This window comes from Sitodiplosis mosellana, unplaced genomic scaffold (assembly GCF_009176505.1).
Source record: "Sitodiplosis mosellana isolate CC-2019 unplaced genomic scaffold, AAFC_SMos_1.0 Smas_scaffold_1, whole genome shotgun sequence".
NCBI classification, from domain to species: domain Eukaryota; kingdom Metazoa; phylum Arthropoda; class Insecta; order Diptera; family Cecidomyiidae; genus Sitodiplosis; species Sitodiplosis mosellana.
The window spans coordinates 18735307-18760898 of NW_022595244.1; the positions used below are offsets into that span (position 1 = coordinate 18735307).

Sequence of the window (25592 nt, forward strand, 5' to 3'; positions counted from 1 at the left end):
ATGATGAATTCGATGAACCGAATCGATGAAATGAATAGGAAAAATCGATTTTAAGTGAATTTTATCCGCGTTATAATAGTCGACGATGAATTGTGCTCCATCCAAAAAGTGTTTGCCTTCAACGATCACTATAAGCGACATGCGTGCGCAATTTTTTTTTAGTGAATCTATGCGAAAAGTGCTTGAAATTCGAATCTCATTATCATAAAAACATTTCATAAATTGCCATAATTATAACTATGGCAAATGTGTGAATTAATTCGACGTTGCTCACTCTGGTTTCAGTGGAAAATGCGGTGACGAATGGCCCGATTGTATTATTTTACTTGGAAAATAATTATTTCCGAGTCAAACTGACCTTAGCCGTTCAAACATACACACATACCATAAAAATGGACGAAATGCATTCGCTGTCGAGGCAATGAACATTTTCAAATTCGAAATGCAATGCCACCGTGATGAAATTAACATATCAACTTTCCAACTGGTGACATACATATCATATTTTTTTTTCCTTTCTCTCGGTATTTTCATTTTTTCTGAAGTATGCACGAGCATGTTCAAACTTAAAAGATGGAATGTCTATTATCTACGATAAATCTATTATCAAGCAAAGAAATATAATAAAAGAAGATTTGTTGTGGCTGACTAATAATGAAAAAAAAAAATCGAATAAAACAGCTCAAGGCTGTGTTATCAGTTTGTTTGATGTGCACGAAACTCGTCATCACACTCTTTGATTCGCTTGGCTTCGTTTTTAGCTTATTACGGAATATCGCGTGATTGCTATGATTATTTGCCATTTAAGCAGCGATTTTCGTTAGAAATTCACATCAATCGATAATCGTTCCAGTGATTTTCGTGTGACAAAACCGATAACAAAAGTTCTGGATTTCACAGTTTTCGACCTAAATCCTTCGGCAATACATGAGTTGGCATTTGAATGGAGGCAACAAAAATCGATGAGGTACACAAAAATAGAAGCGACACAGTGTGAATTCATCGAAAGATTTCCATTTTTTTTTTTTCAAAAAGCGCATCGTTGCTGTATTCGACAGTCGCAATTCACTCCATTGAGTGTTTCGTGTTACTTTAGTGTTTACCTGCATATTCGTTTACTATCTCAACAGTGATTATTGAACATCAGAATCATGAATCAGTTCGCTTTTTCACTTCACAGCCTCAAGTTGTGCACATCCATAGCAGAGTCGATAGCTACGAGCACTTTGCAATAGTTTAGTTTTAATCCATTGCCAGTTGATATGGTTTCAAGTGTTGTGTCGAGACTGAAAAGCATCGCTCTAAAAGCCTATTGCGCTCCATGCAATATCGCGAATAAATCATTCACAACATCAAAATGCAATGACGCAAACATCAATGGAAACTAATCATTTGCAAGGTTTAATTACCCACTGAGTCTGTGTGTGTGTGTGAGTGTGTTTGCATTTTTCTCTTTCGGTCTATCTCGATGCTGAATTTTAAATACATTTGCATGTGAACTCTCCCCATTCGGGGATGCTGGTGCATTGCCTATCTGTGTCATCCATCGTAATCATCAAAAGGCGCGCTCTTTTGCTCGTCCGCCCGCTCTCTCTCTTTCTCTATGTGTGTATGTGTTCGTTCAGCGATCTACGAATCAACCATTGCATAAGTCGACGTCTGCAGCTGAAAGATATGAGCAGCAATAACAGCAGTTCGGAGGAAAACTCTCTTACTACGCTGCCGACTTTAAATTGCATATTTCAATTTTTCTCTTTTTCTTCGTCTTTTTTTCCCATTTCAACGAATGTTCACGATTCAGACGCGCATTCAAAGAAGTGAAGTGAATATGAGTATGTGCCAAAAAGTGCAATGGTTCGTCAAAAAAGTATATATATACATAGCAATAACGTGTATACAACAAGTTTTTAGGCATGAAGAAAAAATTCAATTCAAGTATCGCATGAAAGAGTTGCGAAAATGATTATGATTCGGCTAAGCCGTGCCGTATCGAGTGATATTTGATTTCTGTCTGGGTTTACTGCGCAATAAACCGATTTAGCCAGCCGTTCGTAAACGAAATCCACTTGAAAAATGCACTACACCCAAAAAAAAATGACGACGACTACGAAGAAAAAAGAAATCCAGCAAAAGAAAGTGTGAAAAAATTATGTGTTTCGACTGAATTGCATTCTGAATGTAGGCGAAAAAAATTCTGTTGGATTTGTTTGGCAGAGAGCAATTGAATGATTGGAATTTAATCGTTGCAGCTTGTTTTTGATTTTAATACATTTGAGTGAATAAATGTGCATAAGATTTCAATAAATTTCACTGTGGTTTTATGTTGTCAAGTAAATTTCATAAAGCAACGAACATAATTTTTGGAAATACCGATATGGAAACATTAGTTGAATGCCAATATAACGAAAAATACGAACATTTCGAATATAACTAATTGAAATTCCATGCAAAAATATTCATTGAATTTTGTTTTTGCATATAAACCGAGCCACGAATATCCAAAATGGACGTGAATATGACTGTGCTTTGTTTCGAATGCAATGTATTCGCTAGAGCGCTAATTAAACCACACCACTTCGTGAGCTCACCAAAGATGACATATTGCAAGCAAATAAAAAGCTATTCCTCCTGACGTGACACAATACGGGCTAGCCCATGTGATCAATATGTATTTCACAAAACAAGAAAGTCGAAAATGAAATAAAACGAATAATAAACAATGAAAAATGTGACAGACAAAACCGATTTGTATATTTGTGACTTATGATCGTTGTTATTAACAATGATGACTGGAATATTTCGTGATCATGTGATTTCTCAACACTTTTTTCTCTCTTGTCTCTTGTGGTAATAAAATGTCCATGCTTCGCGACTTTGAAGACAGAGAAAAAGCGAATTGTTTTATTGGAAATAATGGCGCCAAATTGGCGCTGCAAGGCTTGAAAAAGTCACTGGTTATGATTAATAACATTCGTAAATCGCAGCCGTACGAAACGTCAATTGAAACAGAAACAGAAATATGAAATGCTCTAAGCATTTAGCATTTCGATTGAATTGCGATACGTACGAGGGGCACATGTTGTGTATTCACAGGCTAAACAAAACAATCCGTTAAGTGGACTGACTCTCGACAGGGTGAAATGCGTTAATGGACTGTGTCAAATTTGAGGAATAAGGTCAAAATAGCACTTTACAAACCAATCTATTGATTTGATTTGTGGTCAAATATCGTTGAAACTGAATCACTCACCGCCGCTGCCAATGTCTGTCGACATTCGGAAAATTGAATTTAAGTACATTTGCATCCATTCATATTTATTTGTGTGTGTTTAGCATTTCGCATTCAATTACCTGGATGGCAAATTTTATGCAAATATGTATTATTTTACATCGGCACATCGAGTGTTTCAAGTTATGCACAATGCATCAAAGTATTACGCGGTGTACGGTGTGCACATTAAAATAAACTATTTGCAGTTTATGTCATTTTATTTGCCGACGTATTCGGTACGGCACGGCATGGCATTGCATGGCATTCTGTTTGGCGATGTGTATTCATTAGAGCTAGTTATATCCATAAACATGTCTATGAAACGTGAGTGTATTTGGGCATTTTCGGCTAATTCAAATTCATATATTCCAAATTAACATCTCTGCATTTTTGCTAACCAAGCTGAGTGTTAGCCATCGACGTTTACAAATGCAAAAACTCCCGTTTTTTTCTCTCCCTCTTTCACTCTCTCACTCCGGTTGAAATGTTGTCGATTTAGCCGTTTTATGTAAATGCTTTGCCATATTTGTTGCGGTTCAACGAATGAAGTCGAAAGAAATTTATCGACATTTAGAAAATCGAATTTTTTCACGCGTACCGGCCAATGGTTTAAGCCAATCAATTAAATAAACATTTTTTCTGGGCTGTCTTTCTCTCCCTCTCTCGCTCTCTCTCGATCGCATTCGATAATGCTCTGCTCGATATAACATGCATTCGCTTGGCGGTGGCTATGTATGAATTGTATGAGCCAGAGAATTTATCGTGAGCAAATGTGTGTCAATGGATTTAGAGTTTCAAATAGCGATAAATGTGCTATTTTCTTGCGTCCACTCAAAAGCCAAGCACTTCAACGACCACAAATGTAAGGCATTAGATGCATCGGTTGTACGGCTTACTCTGAATTTTTTATCAGATTAAGTTGTTCGGGTATGAGCTCATTTTTTCAACATAAAACAGTAGCAAAACGATAATAAAATAAAACCGGCAACACTCTTACATTGATTTAATTCATGCACAATATTCACAGCGGCTCATTATGAACACAAACGAATCATCTATTTAGGTTCGTAGTAGGTGCAAAAGCCGCACGAATGCGTATTTTCGATAGTAATGTACAACGCTAATCAAAGAAAAAAATTCGTAGCTCGAATCCAGTTTAACTCGATTCTTTTTAGAGTTTTATTTAATTAATTCAAAAAAATAAAAACTTTCTTGACGATTTGCATCTATTCTCATACAATCGTTCCGCTAATGAACGCACACCGATCGCTCGACTGGTTTTGAAAGTAACGAAAATGGGCGTGTGCTGTGCACACACACAACACACTGCTAGAAAAGTCTTTTATTTGTTTTCTGAAAGTTCATTTTTTCACTTTGACAGATCGAAGTAAGCGATTATTTCGGTCATCGTTATCGTCATCGTATTCAAGAGCCTACGCTGTCCAAGTTCAGTCATCAGTGTTGTTTATTGAAACTGTGCTTCATTGGTTCATTAGCATATATCACAAGAATGGAAATAAGTTTATTTCCAAATTTACCGAGAATCCAATGGTATGACTACGCAATGTTTTCGGAGCAAGTTGAAATGCACACACACACACACCATCCATGCCATGTTTTATGTTAGTGAATGAAAACAACTTTCGGCATTTTTTTTCTGTAGTGAATCGTGATGGAAAGAACGTTTCGAGAGAACATTCGAAAATTTAAAGAGCAATATTAAGGGCAGAAAAATAAGGAGGAAAATTAAATAGATTTGCGAGTAGAACGAAGGAAAGTGAGTGAAAGATACACACCAAAATGGTGATGAACAAAACTAGTTCAATAAATGGCCAATTTAGTAGTAATAGCATCAACAATAATAATGTCCCGGGCAACAATGGTCATTTAATTTCGAATGGTAAAAGTGTTAACAACCATATGTATTACGGTCATGATGCACAGCGCATCGATCAGTACAAGGCAAGTATATAAATGATGATATGTGCTCGGCGAGAGCAATGCAAAAGGGGAGCATAACAAAAACAAACATAGAAGTTTCCGCACGTGGGGACGCCCGTGAGAGTGAAAAACGTTTCGCTTGAAAATTTAATGAAATCATAAAAGTCCAATAAAAAGGCATCAAATATTAAGGGGTTAAACGCAAGTTGGCGTTGACTGTTGTGCAGTTAGTTTCAATTCGTGTTCCATATTAAAATGGTTGTTTTGTTGTATTTCAGGAGCAATTACGGCGGCGACGCGAGGAAGAGGAGCGCATCGCACAACAGAATGAATTTTTGCGTGCCAGCTTACGCGGTTCACGTAAGCTACAAGCACTTCAGGATAATCATCCGTTGGCTAGCGAACAGCGACCACCCGCCGGTGTTGACAACGATGCATTCATCGCCGATGAAGATGTTGAACGAATTTTAGGTAAGTGGAGCTAAGCGCAAAAAAAAATTGTACAGTGTACATAAAAAACAGCGAACTAAAAGCTAATTCAAAAATTACCCATTTCCATTATTTTTTTTCCTGCTCCATCTCACTTTTATTGGTTTCCACCACATAGAGTTTGCGAGTGTTAATTAACCACATCATTTAGCCAGACGAAGAAGAGTGTTTTCTTTGTAATTTTTCAACAAGTGAACGAGTGCCCTTTGGCCTGTTCCTTCTTCTCGTCTTCATTGTGTTTTATTTGCCGTCACTTAAAGCATCGATTTTTCAATGGACTCAAAGAGCGTGAGCGAACACTTGAAACTACGATCGCCTTTCTGTAATTAAATGTTTTTCACATTTTGACTGCCGTTGTCGAGCGTTATGCCAATTGTTCATTTCGTATTTTCTGCTTTTGCGGAGGAATTTTTTGCGTTCCGTTCGGAGAACGGCACTAAATTCTGACAGCTGAACAAATATATTTTCGTTACTGAATTAACTGGCATTGAATTGTGCTCGTTATATACAGTTAACGAGGTGCAGTGAGAGGGAAAATATACAGAAGAGGATATCCGTTTTGTGTTCATTATTTTATTTTTTTACAAGTGTAAACAAGCACGTGCCACACACTCACTGTATAAATACATTCCATACGTCTATGACAATAAGTTACAGTCGTCTATTCTGAGGAGGAAAATAAAAAAAAACAACAACACAACTTTTATTCGAAATGGAAACAGTGATGACAATATTTTTAAATTTTCAAGCACTTTTCGCTCGACACACACACACACACAAAAACATAACATGGAAAGAGTGAATCATAAAAAAGCAGAGCGGAAACAAAGATTCAGTATGGGAAAGACATTGATGAGAAACATTGTTGATAAAACACAATGAAATATGTATTCATCATTCGGCACAAGAAAAAGTTATATGAAAATTTATGTTTATTGCGTTTTCCTTTGACACGATCCCAGCTGAATTTACGTGCTGAATTTAATTTGATATGCATTTTTATTGGTGTTTTCCCGCACTATCGCATCGTCGACGTCGTCTTTGTCGTTGTCGTTGCTCGCCATATCACTGACAATTGAACGTTTTATGTGACAGCGCGCTCCCGTAATACTCACCCGCCCCACTTGACTATTATTTATGTGCAATATTAAATTGTTTTGCATCTACACTCGATTTTTCCCATGTCACCCAACCAACCAACTAACTCGCTCATGTGTATGCTCAAAGTCTATTTAAATGATGATATGAACGAACGCAATAAAATCGGTTTGAATACAAGTATGGCTTTCCAACTACTTTCGCATGGAAATCGAAATGGAATACGGTATTTTTCCTTTTTATGGTGTGACAGATCATCGGAAATGATTGAATTTGTGGATTTCATTTTGTTTTTTTTTTTCTCTTGTGCATGTCAAGCATTTCATTTTTTTTATTGAATTTGGTTTTCCTTGGTTCTCTATTCAAATAGGCTACAATGAACTGGTGGCAGCATTGCAACAGCTTCAAGGCCAACTAAATAAACATGGTTTGGCTTCGTTGGCAGGACGTGTGACAAGTGTTCAAGGTTTATTGTTAGGACCAGTCGTCGCACGAGCGCTTCACATACGAAGCGCCGTTCTGCAACGCCGTCGGCCACGTACACAAAATGCCATTCGCGCGGATGCCAAAGCATTGGCGAAAGAAGTGAGTCATTCATTTTGTCATCATCTTTTTTTTTGTTGCTTCTTCGTTGCATTTTATTGACGCATAAATTCTTTTTTTTTATTCTTTTTTCTCCAACCCATTCGAAATCCTGATTTAATCAAAATGTGCAGTGTGTCGAGCTGTTGGCTCAGTCTAGTTCACCAGATGCCATCGAATTTTGCAATTTACAATCGACCTACGAAATGGAAGGATTGCTTGAAGCGCATGATTTAATTGCCAACGATACGGATCGAAACACACCTGGCCCATCCGTCTATGTACCAACTGATGGATCCGACACCGTTTCCAATCAAAATATCGCCAATAACAACGTATTGAATGTAAGTCCATAAATTTTTTTCATATCCTTGGAGTGACATTAATTTCACCCGAGAAAAAAATGCACTTTTTAACGATCCGTTGCTTTTTTATGGTTACAGCAACAGCTACAGCGAGACTTAACATTAGGTGTTTTACACGACAATCAAGACCATATTCGAATCATAAAAATTGAGAAATCAGCTGAACCACTTGGTGCTACCGTTCGAAATGAAGGTGAAGCTGTTGTAATAGGTCGTATTGTACGGGGCGGAGTGGCCGAAAAATCCGGATTGCTTCATGAAGGCGATGAAATACTGGAAGTGAATGGCATCGGAATGCGAGGAAAGTCGGTTAACGATGTCTATGATCTGTTAAGTGCCATGACTGGAACATTAGTTTTTCTGATTGTTCCCGCATGTCAGCCTCCGATCGGTGGCTATGGCCGTGATCCACCGGTGCTTCATGTTCGGGCACATTTTGACTACGATCCAGAGGACGATTTGTATATACCGTGCCGCGAGTTGGGCATTAGTTTTCAGAAAGGTGACGTTTTACATGTTATATCGCGCGACGATCCAAACTGGTGGCAGGCGTATCGAGAAGGCGAAGAAGATCAAACACTGGCCGGCTTAATACCGAGCCAATCGTTCCAACACCAACGTGAATCCATGAAGTTGGCTATCGCTGGTGAAGCTGGCCTACTACGTAACCGGGGAAAAGACGGAGCGAAGGGATCGACATTGCTTTGCGCACGCAAAGGACGCAAGAAGAAGAAGAAGACTAGCAGCGAAGCTGGCTACCCATTGTATGCCACAACCACACCAGATGAACCTGATCCAGAAGAAATACTCACATATGAAGAAGTAGCTTTATACTATCCGCGTGCATCACATAAGCGACCGATTGTTTTAATCGGCCCGCCAAATATTGGACGTCACGAACTAAGACAAAGACTGATGGCCGATTCAGATCGATTTGCAGCAGCTGTGCCACGTGAGTATTTTCACACATGACCAATTTCGGAATAGCCAAAGTGAATTTTCGTTGTTATGCCCCATTTTCTAATCAATCGTCGTCTTCTTTTTTTTCTCTGCAAACTTGTAGATACATCTCGAATGCGTCGCGATGGAGAAGTACTTGGCAAGGATTATCATTTTATATCGCGTCAACAATTCGAAGCCGATATTCTAGCTCGTAAGTTTGTAGAACATGGAGAATATGAAAAAGCCTATTACGGTAAGTTAAATTTGGATCTGTTATAGCATTGACAAAAGTCACAACTCTCATTATGTTTTGTATTACATTTTCAGGCACGTCCCTTGAAGCAATACGTACTGTTGTGTCTAGTGGTAAGATTTGTGTATTGAATTTACATCCGCAAAGTTTGAAATTGCTTCGAGCAAGCGATTTGAAGCCATACGTCGTACTAGTGGCACCGCCTAGTCTGGAAAAGTTGCGACAAAAGAAAGAACGCAATCATGAGCCATATAAGGTAAATTCCCACTGAAATATCCAACAAATGAAATTCGCAACTGAAGTCTTTTTTTTTCTCACGTTCGATTAGGATGAAGATTTGAAGGAGATCATTGCAACAGCACGTGATATGGAAGCTCGATGGGGCCATTTGTTCGATATGATTATAATAAACAATGACACTGAACGTGCATATCACCAGCTGTTAGCCGAAATCAATTCGTTGGAGCGCGAACCACAGTGGGTGCCAGCTGGGTGGGTGCATAGCAATTAAATTCGGTCGCAATAAAGGAAACGCAATGCATGATCGAAGCAGAATCCTTCAAGTTCACAAACATTGTACAGCATGACTATAACAACAACAACAAAATAACACAGAACTAAAAGCCAATATATTTATTTGAATACGAAGAATGAATTGAGATGGATTTTAAAATCGAAACATTGGCACAACACACAAGGCCATAACTCATTAGAGCAATAATATACGTATTAGAGAGCGTTAACGTGATCGTTTATTTTTACGAATGATTGTCGTCGAATTTGCAGCGCTCATCAATCTCTTTTGTCTTTTGTGCTATTCAACACTTTATATATGTACTTATAAAGAGAAGAAAAACAAGAAATTATATTTCGTTCGTTTGTTTATAGGCAATTAAAACAAGAAAATAACTGAATTATTGTAAACACTCAATTGAATTGAATGGTTCAATTTAAATTATGATTATATTTAATAAGAATCAAGAAGAAAAAACTATGATTTGTTCTGTTTTTTTTTTCTTCAAGTAACAAGAACTTAAAATTTAGTCCGAACTGTGCAAATATAAGTGAGAATCAAAAAAGAAAAGAAAAATTAGAATGAAATTTAACAGAAGAAAAAAAAAACTAATGTCAAAGAGATATGCATGTTGAATCGACCGGTATCGACAAAAGCTCAATCGTTTCAACTTTCGTTGATGGTCTTTAGAAAAGTATATATATATTATGTAATAAGTTCGATGATAAAATGAAAACTAAGTAGAGAAGTGAAATTGCATGTTCTCAATTTCTTTTGGCAATCGAAGGAACACAATGGCCGAGAACATGCATATTTTGCATGAAAGACATTAATTGAAATCCATAAAATTAGCGGACAAATGAACAATATGTATATAATAAATTAGCCCGAAATGCACTGTTAATAACCTCGAAACACACACACACACACACTCTAATCAATTGATTGTGACTAAATAATTGAACTACTTAAATTTTATTCGGTATTATTTCGAAAAAAGTGTTCTTTCTTTTTATTCGTTTCAAATACAATTTTACCGTGTTCGATTTCGATTTTCTAGTTTTTATCTGACCCAAATTTCGTTTCGATTTCAATGTCGTATCAATCGAGTGGAATCCTTCTCTCTGTTGTCATTTTCACACTGGAGACTAACTCACTGTTTCTCTGTATTCAAAATCCCAGAACAAAGTATCCGTCACAGATGTAATCGTTGTACTGTTTTCGGAATGAATTTTTTTTTGTAAAAATATACATTTTTTTTAATCGTGATTATTTTGAATATAAGAATCTAAAGTTATTGAAATTGGATGGTGTGGCGGATCGCCACTAGCTACTACAGCATGTCTAACGAATAAACAGCAAATTTGCTTTGATTCTTTCGTGGCGTTCCGATGACAACAGCATGAATTTTCACACACTAGGAGAACCAGTAGACAATTAGCAGAATCGAAATCAAGAGATCAGATGAACAGATTTGAAGAAAAAATAAACTAAAAACAACTGAAATTAAATGTGTTTAGGAACAAATTAGTTTTTAACAAAAAAAAATATTTGATGGGCACATTTTTTTTTCTTCTCTGATGCGATCAAAAGCAGCGTTGTGCTTACTTATTCTTATGTGCAGAATATCCCGCAACAGTTCAGACATGTACTAGAAACCCTTCTGTTAACAAATCAGCTAATTAAATTGTGTAATTATTATGAACAAATTTGAAGGCAGAAACTCTATTGAATAATGTTAGAAATATATAAATAGTAGTTAAAATGAGACATAACAACCCAAACTATTAGAACCACAATGACAGAAGTTGTAACTGAAAATACAAAGAGCTCAATATCGTTGAATCCGAACGGAAATAGAATCCATTTATTGAATGTTGTTTGTATAAATTGATTGATTTATTCTTTATGCCACCACATCCAACCCCTTCCTACCCTTTTATTCCTTTTTTTTCACATATAAAATTGTAGCATTTAATACAACAAAACGATTGAGTTCGTCTATAAAACAAACAAATCAAATGCGATTATTTGTAATTTCAACATTTTTTTTTTCTTTATATTATTCGAACGAAGAAAAAATTGGTTTTCTCTAAGAAAATTCATTTCAAATTGTCCTCTTAATTTTCTGCGTATTTTAGGTTTAGATTGTTGTTCGAATCAATTTCATGGAAACAAACAGACAAAAAGTTAAATATATTATGATTAAATGCATACTTATTAATAAAAAGAAATGATATTTCTCAAATTGAATGAATAATGTCTTATTATTGCATTTATCTCTTCCTAGACACCGTCTCAAACAATGTATTAATACAGTGGAATCTCGAAAAAGTTAATCGTAATGTTCCAGAGGTGAACACTGAACAGCTTTTCTGGATGGTTTCAAAAAAACCTGGTTTAATACTCCCTTTGTCGAACAATTTTCATAATTCGTTAAAATTCGAATAACATTTCTGGACAATTAACTTTTGTGTGAGGCAATTTTTCCGAGATTGTACTGTACGTAGATGACCATTTTCAAATTAAAGAGGGGAAGTATACTATGTTGAGTTTTGTTATCACAGATGGCGTTGTTAAAGCATTCACTTGACAAAAGTCTATCTGCTGAATGCTTCAAAAGCTTTAAAAATAAACTTTTCTGCTGAATGTGCTGTTAGAAGACAAATTGTACTACACTTTGAATTTTTTTTCTCTTTTTAAATATTTTTTGATAACAATTATATTTTTCTTCTCGTCGAAGCAGTTTTGTGGAATATGCGAACGATCATTTTATTATCTTGGGAATTTATCTAATGGTATACTAAAGTTTAGTAACTAAAATAGCACAAAAACTAGAACTTCTTGATGTAGGACCAAGTCAAAATTCTTCTTTGGGAACAGATTTAGCATTTTCAAACAAAAATAAATGGATTTAGCATTTATCGAAAATAACCGTAGGCTCGGTACATTACAATATTTTACTGTTATGAAAAAATCCGCTACGAATCGCGTAGGTATAGGTCAATTTTAATTATCGTTACACTTTAGTGGCAATTACACTATAATTCAAGAATGTTAATAATATAATTTGGCCCGAAGAAATAAAGTGCAGAAGGTTCATGAAGGTGGGGCGCCCGCACACACTGTGATACATTTCCCCAGTCTACGCCGTAAAAGAAGTTAAATTATGCGACATGAAGCAAGTGGTAAGTGAAAAGCAAAAAAAAAGATCACATGGAGGTCTACTACTGTCTGTGATGTTTTGCAAGAAAGAAGTGTGATCGTTTCTTCGTTTTTGATCAGTGCACCATTGATCGTTCAACGGAAAAGACGTTGAGAGTCAGACCTGTGAAAAAGTGAAGGCATAGTTTAATTTAGCTAAAAGTACAACATCGTGATCAAGCAATCTTTCTGTTTATTCGAGTGGACACCAATTTTTTATATTTCTATTTGTTATTCACATAACATAATCGAGTGATTGAAACAAACCTTTCTTTTTATTATGCAATAAGTTGTTGCTTCTCCTAAAGCTGATTAAGTAAAAAATAAAAATACGTCGCGAAACCGGTTGTATTAAAAGAAAGTAAATATTTAAAGGCACATTTCGTTGTCGAACGCACGAATCGATTAAAAGTGTGCGGTTTTTCTTTGATGAAATAACGATTTGTATCTGATAGCACAAATTCCTTCAAAACCGAAAAAGAAATATTTACTTCAGAGAATATTATTCAAGGAAAACAACATATTCAACTGAAGAACAAAGGCAACGGAACGGATTCCGATGAGCCCAAAAGAATTTTAATTACAGACAATTTGTATCGTGGAACATTTTTCGCACCGCAGAGAGATTTTTATGCAGAAATAAAAACAACAACAAACGACTGAGTAATTGAAAGTTAAGTGTTTGGTCGTGATCTCACATACCAGAAATCAATACGTTCATCATGATGAATAAGATTCTTGCCGTTGTCGCCGCACTCTGTTTAACAACAATTATTGGTAAGTAGCGATGAATCGTTTGGGTTTTTTGTAAATTGCTTTCAGTTGCACGAGCTGCGATTTCACCCGATCACCGCCTATTGGCACATATGAAATTGGCTAAAAAAAATACAAATTGAATAAAGAGAAGTTGAAATGGAAATCAAAAAAGAAAGTAATTAATGAATGTGATTTATTGTGTACTCATTACCGATATATTTTTTTTTCATGCACTTATCTCGAACACTCTTTCAATAGCAACGCCAGCTATTCATTCTAGTATCATGTTTGAATCTTGCCTTGTGAATAAAATGGAAATTGAAGGAAAAAACCGACTCGAAAATGCTGAAAAGAAGAAAAAGTTGAAAAAAAAAAATGTGTGCGATCTTGTCGATTGGGTTAAGTTGAAAGTTAAAGTAAAAGCATTGCTATTATTGTTTTCCCAGACGAAAGATATCTATCTGTCTTTACCATTTATTATCATGGCAATTATGCATGAAATGCACATGTAATATATGGATTTGCCTTATATTTTCTGCATCGTTTTCTTCTCAGTCATTATGTTCAAAGCTTTTATAGTCAAAATAGATCCAATAAAAAGAAATGAATTGCGCCTCGTTCACTCGATTTACGTGTTGTTTATGTCAAGCGACATTTATATTACTGTGCGATGCTATATGTGAAAAAAAAAAACAAAACCGGCTCGACAAGTTTCGCTTTCATTTGGTTCGCCGCCACATAAATTACACATCTATCGAAGTTCGTGTTTTCAAGATATGGCCATTAAAAGATAATTGTTTCCATTCTTCATGACCAAAATGTTTTTCGCGTCGAGATGAATAACGAATTTTTAAGTTGCTATTCCTCCTTCCACGAATATTTTTGCACACTTTACGACGGGTTGGTTTTTCTCGTTCTTCAGTCAAATTTTAGGATGTTCAATTTTTTTTTTTTAAATAACGATTTTCGTTTTACTCCGTCGCCAATGGACCTCAATATGCATTTGTTGGAATCGACAAAGTATAATATTTTTCGCATCGTCTTAGATATTCTCTTTCGCAATGCCATTTCTGTCCGTGGCAAATGAGGTATTTCAATCATTTTTGCGATTCAAGAAACCTTCGAGATGAATATATTCTCGAACAATTCGCCAACAGAAGCCCATCTGAAGTTATTACTTAACAATAACGTAGAATGCAAAATCTGATTTCGCTCGAAGTCATTTTTTTCCACAAGCTGACATCGGCTATTAATCATTTTAGCGACGCGCATGAACAATAGCCCATTCAAAATTGAATGAGTGAATGAATGAAACCGTTAATTTATTGACCGTCACAAGCATATAAACCATTCCATTGCGTACAACATACAAACTTGCCATCTATTACATAAAGACACATATTCATTGAAATAAAGTTGCGACTAAAACAGCAACAAAAACAACAACCGCAACCGCTTCAGAAAAACAAGAAGGTAAACAATTTTCAAATATGCGGTGAGGTCTGTTCACGCATATAAATTATTTTGAGTGAATACTAGAGATTAAACAGAATTGATACAAAGCACATAAATGATTGTTGGTGACCCACAAGATCTTGATTTACCCCATTTGCATGGGAGAAACCATTCTCAAAGCATTTTTGCATCTCATGAATATGTCTGTTCGATGCAATTGCATGAATTTTTTTTCTTTTTGCAACAAATTGAATCACAGTGTCAACGACTTTAACGTGATTGGCAGCATTACTATATTCTATCAAAGACTCAACTCCCTTCTTCTATGTATACATAACTCAAGATAATTCAAGTGAAGTAATCAATTTCGTGACCTTCTCGACTTCCTTCGAAATCGAGTTCATTCGCATCGAATTGGCAAGTTACTTTATCAGTTTCACTTTGTGAATGTAAATTTCATCAGCTGCCATAGGAAACAATAATTCAATGGATGATTTTTCGTCGATCTGAGCTGGTGGTGTTTTATAGCAGGTGTAGAGATATTGATTAATTAGGGCTACAAAATAACACAGCATCAAGAATATTGGCAATTCAGCTTACCTTTTCCTCAAGAATGATTGGTTCGCTATTTCATCAATGGTGTATGGCTATGGTGACGTCAGTGGACCAAAAAGTAGTTTATATCTTACAAAGATGTATTATCATCACTTATTCATCAGCTTGTCCATTATCCAATGAAATGTATAGAAAAACGCCTAGATCTAGATGGGGTTCCATTTATTTATTGTTCATGATGTAACAGTAGTGATAAACTCCAATCGTAAAAATAGCCTAATGAACCTTTTTTGTTGATTTAAAGCAGTTTTACGATTCAATTGGTTGAAGCCATTATTTTACGAAATTCGCGAAAAAGTTGTAAACTGAGTTTTTCTCTCGGTCAAAATGCACCGTATTCATTAGATGAATATGGATTTTATGGGTTTGCGTCCGCTTGATTTCCATCGTTCTATAGAAGCACTATTTCCTTTGAAAGTTATATTTTGGTCGAGTTGCGAAATTTGAAGCCAATAAAAACGAATGATTTTCATTTTGTTCGCTTTAATAATCCATTTTCTTTTCATCAACGAAAAAAAAAACTGACCGCCGGCATCTGCAGCCAAAAGTCGCATAAAGTTTTCTGAAGAATATCGAAAATATGTACACAATGTCTTGCAGCCTGATGTAATATGCAGTGTTTTCTCTTTCGCTTGTCGATTTCCAAACTGACAACATTTCACTTCGCTTGTTTTATTCGATTTTGATGAGAAAGTGCTCGAACCAGAGAATGTGAGATGCAAGTGAACATGCGACAAATCAACAAAATAACACACTATATCTAAATCATGCGATGAAAAATAGAATCATTGCGAAATGACAGTGACAATGGCAAATGTAATTCGAAACTCAAACAATGACGTTCTCTATCCACCCGACATTCTGTTTATTTTGTGACGTTACTTCAATGCGATGTGCAATTTATGATTTACAATCGCGTGCTTCAACGAACCAAACCAAAACCTTATTACTGTCTGTATGCGACATGCATTATGCCCTGCAGCAAATGAGCTCATGGCAATGACAGCCATACAGTCATGCTACCGCAAATGAAAACGAATTCACATCTTATTAGATTTCTTTCAGCTTCGGTGCCACCATTTGGTGGAAAAGCAGATCAAAAACTATAACAAAACGCATTATTATCGCATTTTTGGATTTTTCTGGGCGAAATGTATAAAAATGGCGAACTCTCTTCGCTTTGGCAACAAATGGAAAATTCTGAAAATTGTTTTGTCCAATAAAAACCTGCACAAATCCGATTATTATTTCAAGATTATCGCACAAATGACTGCCATTCAGTTATTCCATTCGAACCTTTTCTCTTCAAGTTTTCATTGTGAAAAATACACAACATCGAAATAAGAGAACCTTATGATTTTCAAGTTTGTCCATGAAGCACAATAACCGAGAAGTGTGAAATTGGTTTTTTCCCTACTTTCATGAGCCATAAGCGGATAATCGGGGAAAGAAACAACATATGGAAGCGTCGATCATCAAAATTAATGAGATGAAATCGTCATTTTGCAATTCAATCGAAAATTTAATTATGGTCAAGTAAGCAAGACTCGTTTTTGCTGAAAAAAATAAAAATTGTGATTTTATCTCATTTCTTTGTGACTATTTTCGTGTAAGTATGTGCCAGCCATCATTAGCTGAAACGCTTTCAGTTTTTCGATTATTTCACCATTTGCACCGTAATTTCGTTCGAATTATTATTCCATAATTCCAGATGAAGCCATTTTGTAATGTTATTTTTTGGTCGATTGTGTTGGAAAAGAAAATTTGTATTTTTTCAAAAATTTATCTAATTCTTTTCTACATCGCCAGTTCGATTGTATCTGCATTTGAAACGCACATAAATTCACCCATCAAAAACGAATTCAGTAATGTTTTTTTTTTCTCTTTTCTCTCGTTTCGCTTTCGTTCAATTGCGATTTTTTGTTTTGTTTGATTCATATCAATCGATTTGATCTGTCTTCACCATTTTGTGAGTGAGCTCAGCCGAAGCATCCAAAGCTTGATTTCCAAAGATTTCAATAGTCGCTCGCAACAACAACTGTTTATAATTGAATTTTCGTGTTCCGATTCCATTGTGTTGATTTATTGTCTGTTCAATGCTCAGATTTCGCTGGAGCTGTCTCGCAGTCGTTACAATTTTTTCTTCATCCAATTTCACATAAATTGATTGAACTTCATTTTATCACAACCAAATAAACCGTTTGCCATCGATAAATTATTAAATCTGAAATTGACGTCAGAATGGGGAAAAAATGTCGACATTCTGATCGGACTCGGGTGGCGGAGGCGAGAAACGCACTGAAATTATGATTTAATAACGAAAACGGTTAAATAGATCTCAAACCAGGGCGTTTAATTCAATTCACTTGAAGCTTAATCAATATTAATGACGTGCAATATGACAACGGAATTTTGTACACTGTTTAACATGACTCGCAATTTGGGATATAATTAAAAATACGGCGAAGGCATGCTACAAATTTATTAGGTTATTCACTTGCTTTCTTTTTTTTCCCTCTCGTTCAGCCACACATTGAACATGGCATATTCACACACACACACACACACACACACGAACTGTACGTACGGCTTCATCATAAACTATTTCGATGCTATAATAATATGTTTGAATACATTAAAATGGCAATCAAATATTGTTCGGATGGTAAAGAAAAGTCTCGCCAAATTGAATGGCAATTGCAACAACAAAATGAACTGATGGCGGATTTTCCCATAAATTTTTTAGTGTCTTTTGTGCATTTCTTTCGTGGAATTTGCATTGAAGTTTGCGAAGTACATTACACAGATTAGTGAGACTTTTGATGTGTACTCACATTATTTGCAGAGAAAGTTATGGAAAAAAAAACGAGTTGTGCTTTGTGTGTGGCTTACCATCTCTGAGAGCCCATTTTGTAATTGGGTGAACGATGCTTTGATACATATATGCGCATACTGTAACTGCTGCGATTACTTTCGGAATGAAAAAAACAAGCAACAAAAAACAGTCGTGCTTCAATTTGTAATAATTTTAGTCATTTATCTGCGAGACAACATATTAAATAATCATCACATATGAAAACATTCATGCATTTTCCCGTTTATCTTCTTTTTTTTGCTCACAACAACGATGACTTCTGTCGGACGCAAGCGAAAATTTCGCTCAATTTGTGTTTAATTTATGGTTGATTCGGTACATCATGTACTTTGTTTGTCAGATGTTACGTAAACATTTTGTGACCATTTCCTCATTTCAATAAAATGGTTTCAGTCCATTTGCATCGCCATAACTGCACTAGTCGTTTTTGTTCGCTACTGCAGAAGAGATTTGTTTTTAGTATATTTACGGTACACATGCAAAAACCATACGGCGAAATGGTAGCAAAAACTGCCGTGCATTTAATCGTTTCGATATTAAACATCTCTTGAGAGCAGAGATTTTCGAATGGCAGATAAAATCAGGAAAAGAGATTTTCAAATCAGCAAACGAGAACGTTCCGAAATGGAATAGGATTTTTTTCTCCACCGAAAAAAAAAGACGAACAAAATAGAGGGATACCGATGAATCCGATATCACAAGAGTGTATGCTCGTAATAAATTCATTTTTATCTCAAGTATGAACAAAAAAACAGGATGTACTTGGCGATTTCAGTTAATTCAACCGTAATCGAATCACTTCAATTTTCCATGTTGCAAATGCACACAAGCCAAATTGTTTCGGCAAATAATCTCTTTGCACAGATCAGATTCAATGCATTTCCTGAAGATTGCATCAAATGCTGAGAGCGAACAACTTGAGAATGATCGGAAAAACCAAAAGCCACGAACTTTTAAAACCGAAACGACTCCCTCTTCTTTTCCCTCGCAAGAAGAATTATAAGCCGGAAAAACTATTCTGGCAAATTTATTGAAAAATCTTGATCACGGTACATCCTCGAGCTGTTGGAGCTAAGCCAAAACTTTCTACTTATTCTCCCTCTCTCCTTGAATCATTCATTTTATATTCGTTTAACAGATAATTTTATGGAGATTTCTGTCCGTTCGAAAATGCCTTTTTTTTCTTCTCCTGCGGTTTACGATAAGAGAAGAGTATTGGTTGGACAGAAATTGAAAGAGAGCCCGAAAAAAAGGGCAATTTATAACCATCCATATCGAAACTGAATTGGTTTTGTTCAGTGAATCTTTCAGTTGATTTCAATCTTACTTCACATCATTTTGTTACTTATATAACCTGTTATTTCGGCTGTTTGTACTTTGCCTCAATGCTACTCAAAGCCCCCAATTAATCACCCATCACCGATAAATCTCTATCTTTCTATTCTCTTTTTATGCGGTTAATGGAAAACTCTGGATTCGAGTATATTCTAAAAATGAGATGTATGTGCGGTGTGCGGCTGTACGTTGTCATTATACATTACTATAGTGAAACCACTACACAATTTCTAAAATTAAATCAACATATTGCTTTTCAGTCCATCATATTAAAATCAAAAGACTTCAAATTTACCTGATACAGGTGCACATAAAATGGGAACTTCTGGGTTCGTTGCGTACGCTTGTTAGTGTTTTGCAATTTAACCTGATATGCGTTGGATGATTCAGCCCTAGTAGTTGGTTTCTCAGAAGGCGCGCAGAATATGTTGAAAATTCGCGCTGATGCATTCTTTGTAGAATTTCAGTATGTTGTGTATGTTTTTCTTGCAAATTTCGCCCGGTGCTATGGTTGATTTTGCGAAGTGTTTTTTGCGTTGGTTTGATAGTGAAACGCATTTGCACAAAAAGTGCTTACCTGTTTCCACATTTTGCCCGCATAGATCACAGTCCGGGTCATTTCTAATTCCCAGACGCGCAAGATGTTGATTCAGCTTGCAGTGCCCGGTGATTAGGCCTGTTACTATGCGGATTTCGTTCTTGCTCAACTCGATGAGTTGGTCGGATACACGGCCTGAGGCGCTTTATATGAGCCATTTGGTGTGCTCGCATCCATTTGTGCCTCTCCACGCAGATAATGTTTGATCACCTAACCACGTGTCGTTCATTGTTTATCTTGATTGCATTCGTGGAATTTTACTCAACTCAAGAATACAAGTCAACTTAAAATTGAACGTTGACCATTTGAAGTTTATCAAACCATTTCCATTTATTGTACTAATAATGGATCCAAATGGATATTAAAAATGCCTTAGAGCTGATTCACCGACTTTGATGCAAATGCAAATGAATTTAAAGCACAATAGATCCTGAATATTTTTCATCCGAAATTAAAAATACTTGTCACACAATTTCAACTAAAGTCCGGTTCATACGCATATTTTGAGAATTTTTCCAGGTAGCCAGCCAAAGGACATTCTCCAGTGGCATCTGTGGTTTAAGCTAGACTTTTGACATTACATTAGAATTTATCTATTCATAGAATGCACTGAAACAAACCCGGCGATGTTTACTTTTGGTACCAAGTAGTCCGTTTGTCATTTGATTTTAATTCATACGATAAATAAAATGCAATTTCAGATAAAATGATGAATATACCAAAACATACTCGAAAGACTTTATTTTACCGGTGCATATTCAGTTTTCGTAAGAGCAAGGCCATGTTCTCCTTTTCTGAGAGAAAAATTATCTCTGCCAATTACTTTGTGTCTGAATTTATTTTCGCAATTTATTGCTATACATGGATGTGATGCCCATTTGTGCCTGGTTAGGGTGTTTGCCAGTGACATTTTCAATGAATTTATTGTTGCATTGTTATGCGAGCACCAAGGAATAAATGGAAATGAATTCGTTTCAAATTTAATTAATGTGTGCTTTGATTCTCGCCTACGTATGCGGCTGCTGGATACACATCATGTACCGGCCCAGTTCTTTATCATTATGTGCAAAAGCAGAGTTTTCACATGCAATTTTGTGACGTGAAGATAATTCAAAGTCGTATGAAATGCTAGGGGCTTTTTACTCTTTTTCATATATGCGATTTGTACGGATAAACGCGCATAGATTGTGTGCCACAGTGAAGTGTGTCGAATTTTGCACATAGTCACGAATATTACGCATAGAAGCGAATACGCGTGCACATAATGACGCCACGATGCGATTTAAGACGTATCAACACAATGTCAACATTCTGTTGTATCGTTAAGGTTCGTTCAAACAATATTTGACATCAACAATTTCTGTCTTTAATATTTATCAAATCTCTTGCTAATGAGATTGTTCTTATTTGATGAAAATTGAATTAAAATATAACACAAAATTAAAATATAATAGCAAAGAATAAGAATGAAAACGAAAATCAAAATGTTATAGTATACAAATACTGGAGTAAAACCGCCGATAGTTTTGTAGTTATAAAAATCATTGAAAAAATAAGTGCGACGATTCATAATAATTGGAAATAGCATCTGGATTATAAATAATAAAAAAATTCATATGTACAAATGATTGAAGTTAACAAAAATGATCAGCAAAAAATGTGAGCCGAAATAAGTACAAATCAAACACTTGCAGTCAAGTATTTCTTGAATTTTTACATAAAAAAAGTCGTTGCAATTTTGAATTCAAAATAGTCGATATTGTGGCGTGTGACCAATCAGAGAAGGAAACATTTTAGTAGGATTCATGCGAAATTATTCGCAGTATGAATGGTCTATGTGCAGTATTCGGACATCGAATGTGTGCACTTCTAACGAATAGGCACCGCATAATACGCATAGTACGAAGAAATCGGCACATACTATGAGTTGAAGCGCATATTCTTCGCATAAAACGAATTTTTTCCGAGTTAAATGCCCCTAGATGAAATGTGATATAAAATAGGAGTTAGCCAAATAAATAAGCACCACAACAACTGATGTTTAATTGAACTTGTAGCACAAAGACCTAAGCTAGTGTTGCATTTGCAAATGTGTGTGTAGGCTCGAGTGGCGCTCTCTGAATTACAACACCAAATGCTGAATGGAATATGCCAGTGGCGCGTTCGTGTCAATAAATAAGTAAACTAGTGATCCGAGCGCAGACAGTGTTAACTCTTATGAGCGCATCAGTGGAAACAAAAGCACCCGAAGCAACAGAAAATGACCAAATACTCATTTTACAAATTATAATTGCCGTAGCTAAAGCAGATCAAATCAACATTTGGACCGAACAGTTAGTGTAACGTGTAGAAAAACTTGCAGTAACATGTTGCAGTTTGAATGAATTTTGAATCGAATCGATTTCAAGCTGTTCAGTGGTATGATGCATGGTATTTTATACAGTCAATAGTAAGCTAAATTTACCACACTAGAAAATACGTGATATGATGGATGATCCACATTTGGAAGCGAAAATATTGCATCGAGGCTGAGCACACACACACACGTCGAGTAAAGTTTGAAATAAGTCCTTTAATGCAGCAGCTCATTTGCGAAATAGCTATAAAAGTACTCAAATAGCCATTTATTGTCGGATTTGTGACATTATCTCGATATCCGCCACATTAAAGCTAGTATTGCAAATACTGTGCCAACCAATTCGAATCATAAAGTCTGTCATCATAATCAAAGCTGATGGAGCCTAATAAAAGCGCCTATACTGAAACGAACACCTTTTCATCTCAATTTGTTGAGGTTTCGTGAAATTGTCCAAATTGTTGTGTATATTGTAGCAATCATGTAGCCCATAGATGCATTTCATAGTTGGAATTATTTTTAAAGTATATCGAGTTAATATAAATATTGGTTGAATAATAATTACAAATCAAGATCAAAAAATGTGTGCATGAATTATTTCAACATTGAAACATTATTGTGTTGTTCAGTTGTAGTCGAAGAAGTTGTGCGCCAATTTGCATCCAGCTCATTCAAAATGTACGAAAAAGACGATATACAGATTAGAAGTGATTTCGGCGGTTTCAATAAGATTTTCAACTGAATCTCCATTCTTAGATTGGTTTGTGGTTACTTGAGAATCAACAGAAGAACATTCCATTGCCTTGAATCAAATTCAATCTATGCTTCCCATACATTGCGATTTGATGGTGCAGCACCGAAGACTTATTTTGCGGTTCTTGTTTTTTTTTTTGTTCAAAACAAATGAAACAACGTTGAGGGCAAAAGTCTTCGAATACATCATCAAGAAACCAAATTAATAACAATAAAATATTGAATGATCCAAACACAGCACGAAGTTTAGTCGGGCATTGAATTCAAGGAGAAGCAGCTTATCCGGTTTTGTCTGCTACGCATTCGATAGGAATGCTCTCGGAGATTGGATAATAATTTGCTTTTGTTGGTGGCTAAAATTCGATTCACTGGCTCCTTTGTCGATGATATCGAAATCCATGTGTGTATGTGTATTATGACTTATAGAGCGCACCTAGTGCTCCAATTTCGGGTGCGATGAACCACAGATGACGCACACATAAGAAACCACAAACAGTTCATAACAACTTTGTTTGTTCACAAGTTATTGCAATTTAAAATTGAAAAGTTAAATAAATCTGAGGCAGTGCAGTAGCAGCAGCAGCAGCAGCGGCAGCAGTAGCAACATGCATGCACGCATCTGCATCTATGTCATTGAAGTTTATTATTACACCGCAATCCGAATTGGAGACTACGTATCAAATGGCAAACACATAACCGGCACACATCCAAATTCAGCCCGAAGCAGCAGGAGCATTTGAGACAACAATTTGTACGCTCGTTACGAAATTGTACGCGATTATTTATCGATTCGAAAAACATAAACAAAGTATTCGAAACCGATTTTAGTGTTTTGGGAGAGAGAGAGAGGGGAGGGGGAGAAAGAGGAATATGTGTATGTGAGGGAGACATGATGCATCGCAACTTGGCCTCATATTTCCCTTGTTTTGGCATCTGTAACCCATTTGTTGTATAGATTTCATGCATTAATTCATTCTAATGTGAAATGCAGCGAGACTGCAGGTGCAAGCAAGACTTCGTGTTGGTTTTTCTGTTTTATTCACTCCATCTCTTTCTCTTTTCCTCTCTCTTTTCCCCTCTGTTGTTGCCGTCTCACATAATTTGTAGACAAAGTTTTCGATGGCACATTCGCTTCGGATCACGCAACGCACATAAATAAATTATGTTGGAAAAATTTTCATGTATGGACCAACCGCAATGATAATTTCATTTTCTCTCCCTCTCATATCACTCGCTCTCTACGAATTAGTTGTCGTTAAATGTGGAGCGGCGCACAAGAAATACGGCGTGTTGGCTGGCGAAATTTTTTTGTGTCAATTTGCTTGTGTTGGACGCTGCATTTCCGGCGATTTTTCTCAAGCAGGATGCAGAGTTTTTCGTGCTAGTTGAATTATTATTAAAAGTTTTTTAGTCTGCTTGCTATAGGGAGAGAGAAAAATTGTCGTCCGAACACAAACGCTTCCATATTTTACGAGACTTGCAGCAGATAGACGAAACATTGGAACAAACAACATTCAATCCCTTTGACGCATATTAAATTTTCACATTGCAACGTGACCTCAACACATTTCAGCTTCGTGTTGTATGCACCTTTTGTTAGGCCTTTATAAATTTATTTAACAATCATTCCGTAGTCTGCAATACGCTTGCGAGAGAGAGAGAGAAAGAGAGAGAGCGAACTGTGATAACAGCGTTGCACTATGTACCCAGTGCATACGACACGGATGCCCATTAGCAGGACTGCTGTTTTTTTGCTTCGGTGCTTTATTTAGTCGAAAATGGTTGCATCCACCGAAGAAAAAAAAATCAATTTTTCAATAGTTCTGTTACAATTTGATTTTACAAAAAAAAAAACGTTGTAAAAATTGGACAATTGAAAAACATCTAGTTTTTAGTGGGTGCACAATGGTCACGAAGAACAGTGATAAAGGCAATAACATTCCAAAATATGGTCACAGTCAATTTGCGCATTTCTCTCAACACCAAGAAGCCAGTTTAAATCGCATTGACGTGAAAAATATGCTTAAATATATTGTTGAAATGCTAATTAAAAAATTCATCACGTTTCCATTGTGAGCTCTCACACGGAAAATGGTTACGCGAGCAAAATGCTGTTTCCGTCTCACGTTCACCGTCGATTTTTTCTCTCTCTCTCTCTCTCTCTCTCTCTCTCTCTCTCTCTCTCTCTCT

The 25592-nt window shown here is 36.0% G+C and overlaps 2 protein-coding genes across 4 annotated transcripts in view; both read left to right on the forward strand.

The window, feature by feature from the left end:
• Positions 1 to 11708, forward strand: part of LOC129568883 (uncharacterized) — an 81290-nt gene extending 69582 nt beyond the window's left edge. For all 3 annotated transcript variants that reach the window (XM_055447222.1, XM_055447231.1, XM_055447215.1), the window contains exons 10-16: positions 5491 to 5683; positions 7170 to 7384; positions 7516 to 7725; positions 7825 to 8698; positions 8810 to 8941; positions 9016 to 9197; positions 9270 to 11708. In XM_055447222.1, coding sequence (XP_055303197.1) covers positions 5491 to 5683; positions 7170 to 7384; positions 7516 to 7725; positions 7825 to 8698; positions 8810 to 8941; positions 9016 to 9197; positions 9270 to 9452 — 1989 coding nt within the window. In that variant the 3' untranslated portion in view covers positions 9453 to 11708. The remainder of the gene's footprint in view (positions 1 to 5490; positions 5684 to 7169; positions 7385 to 7515; positions 7726 to 7824; positions 8699 to 8809; positions 8942 to 9015; positions 9198 to 9269) is intronic.
• A 1030-nt stretch (positions 11709 to 12738) lies between these two features.
• Positions 12739 to 25592, forward strand: part of LOC129568902 (protein obstructor-E-like) — a 16051-nt gene continuing 3197 nt past the window's right edge. Inside the window, exon 1 of the mRNA XM_055447244.1 lies at positions 12739 to 13436. Within this exon, the coding sequence (XP_055303219.1) occupies positions 13382 to 13436 (55 nt within the window). The 5' untranslated portion in view covers positions 12739 to 13381. The remainder of the gene's footprint in view (positions 13437 to 25592) is intronic.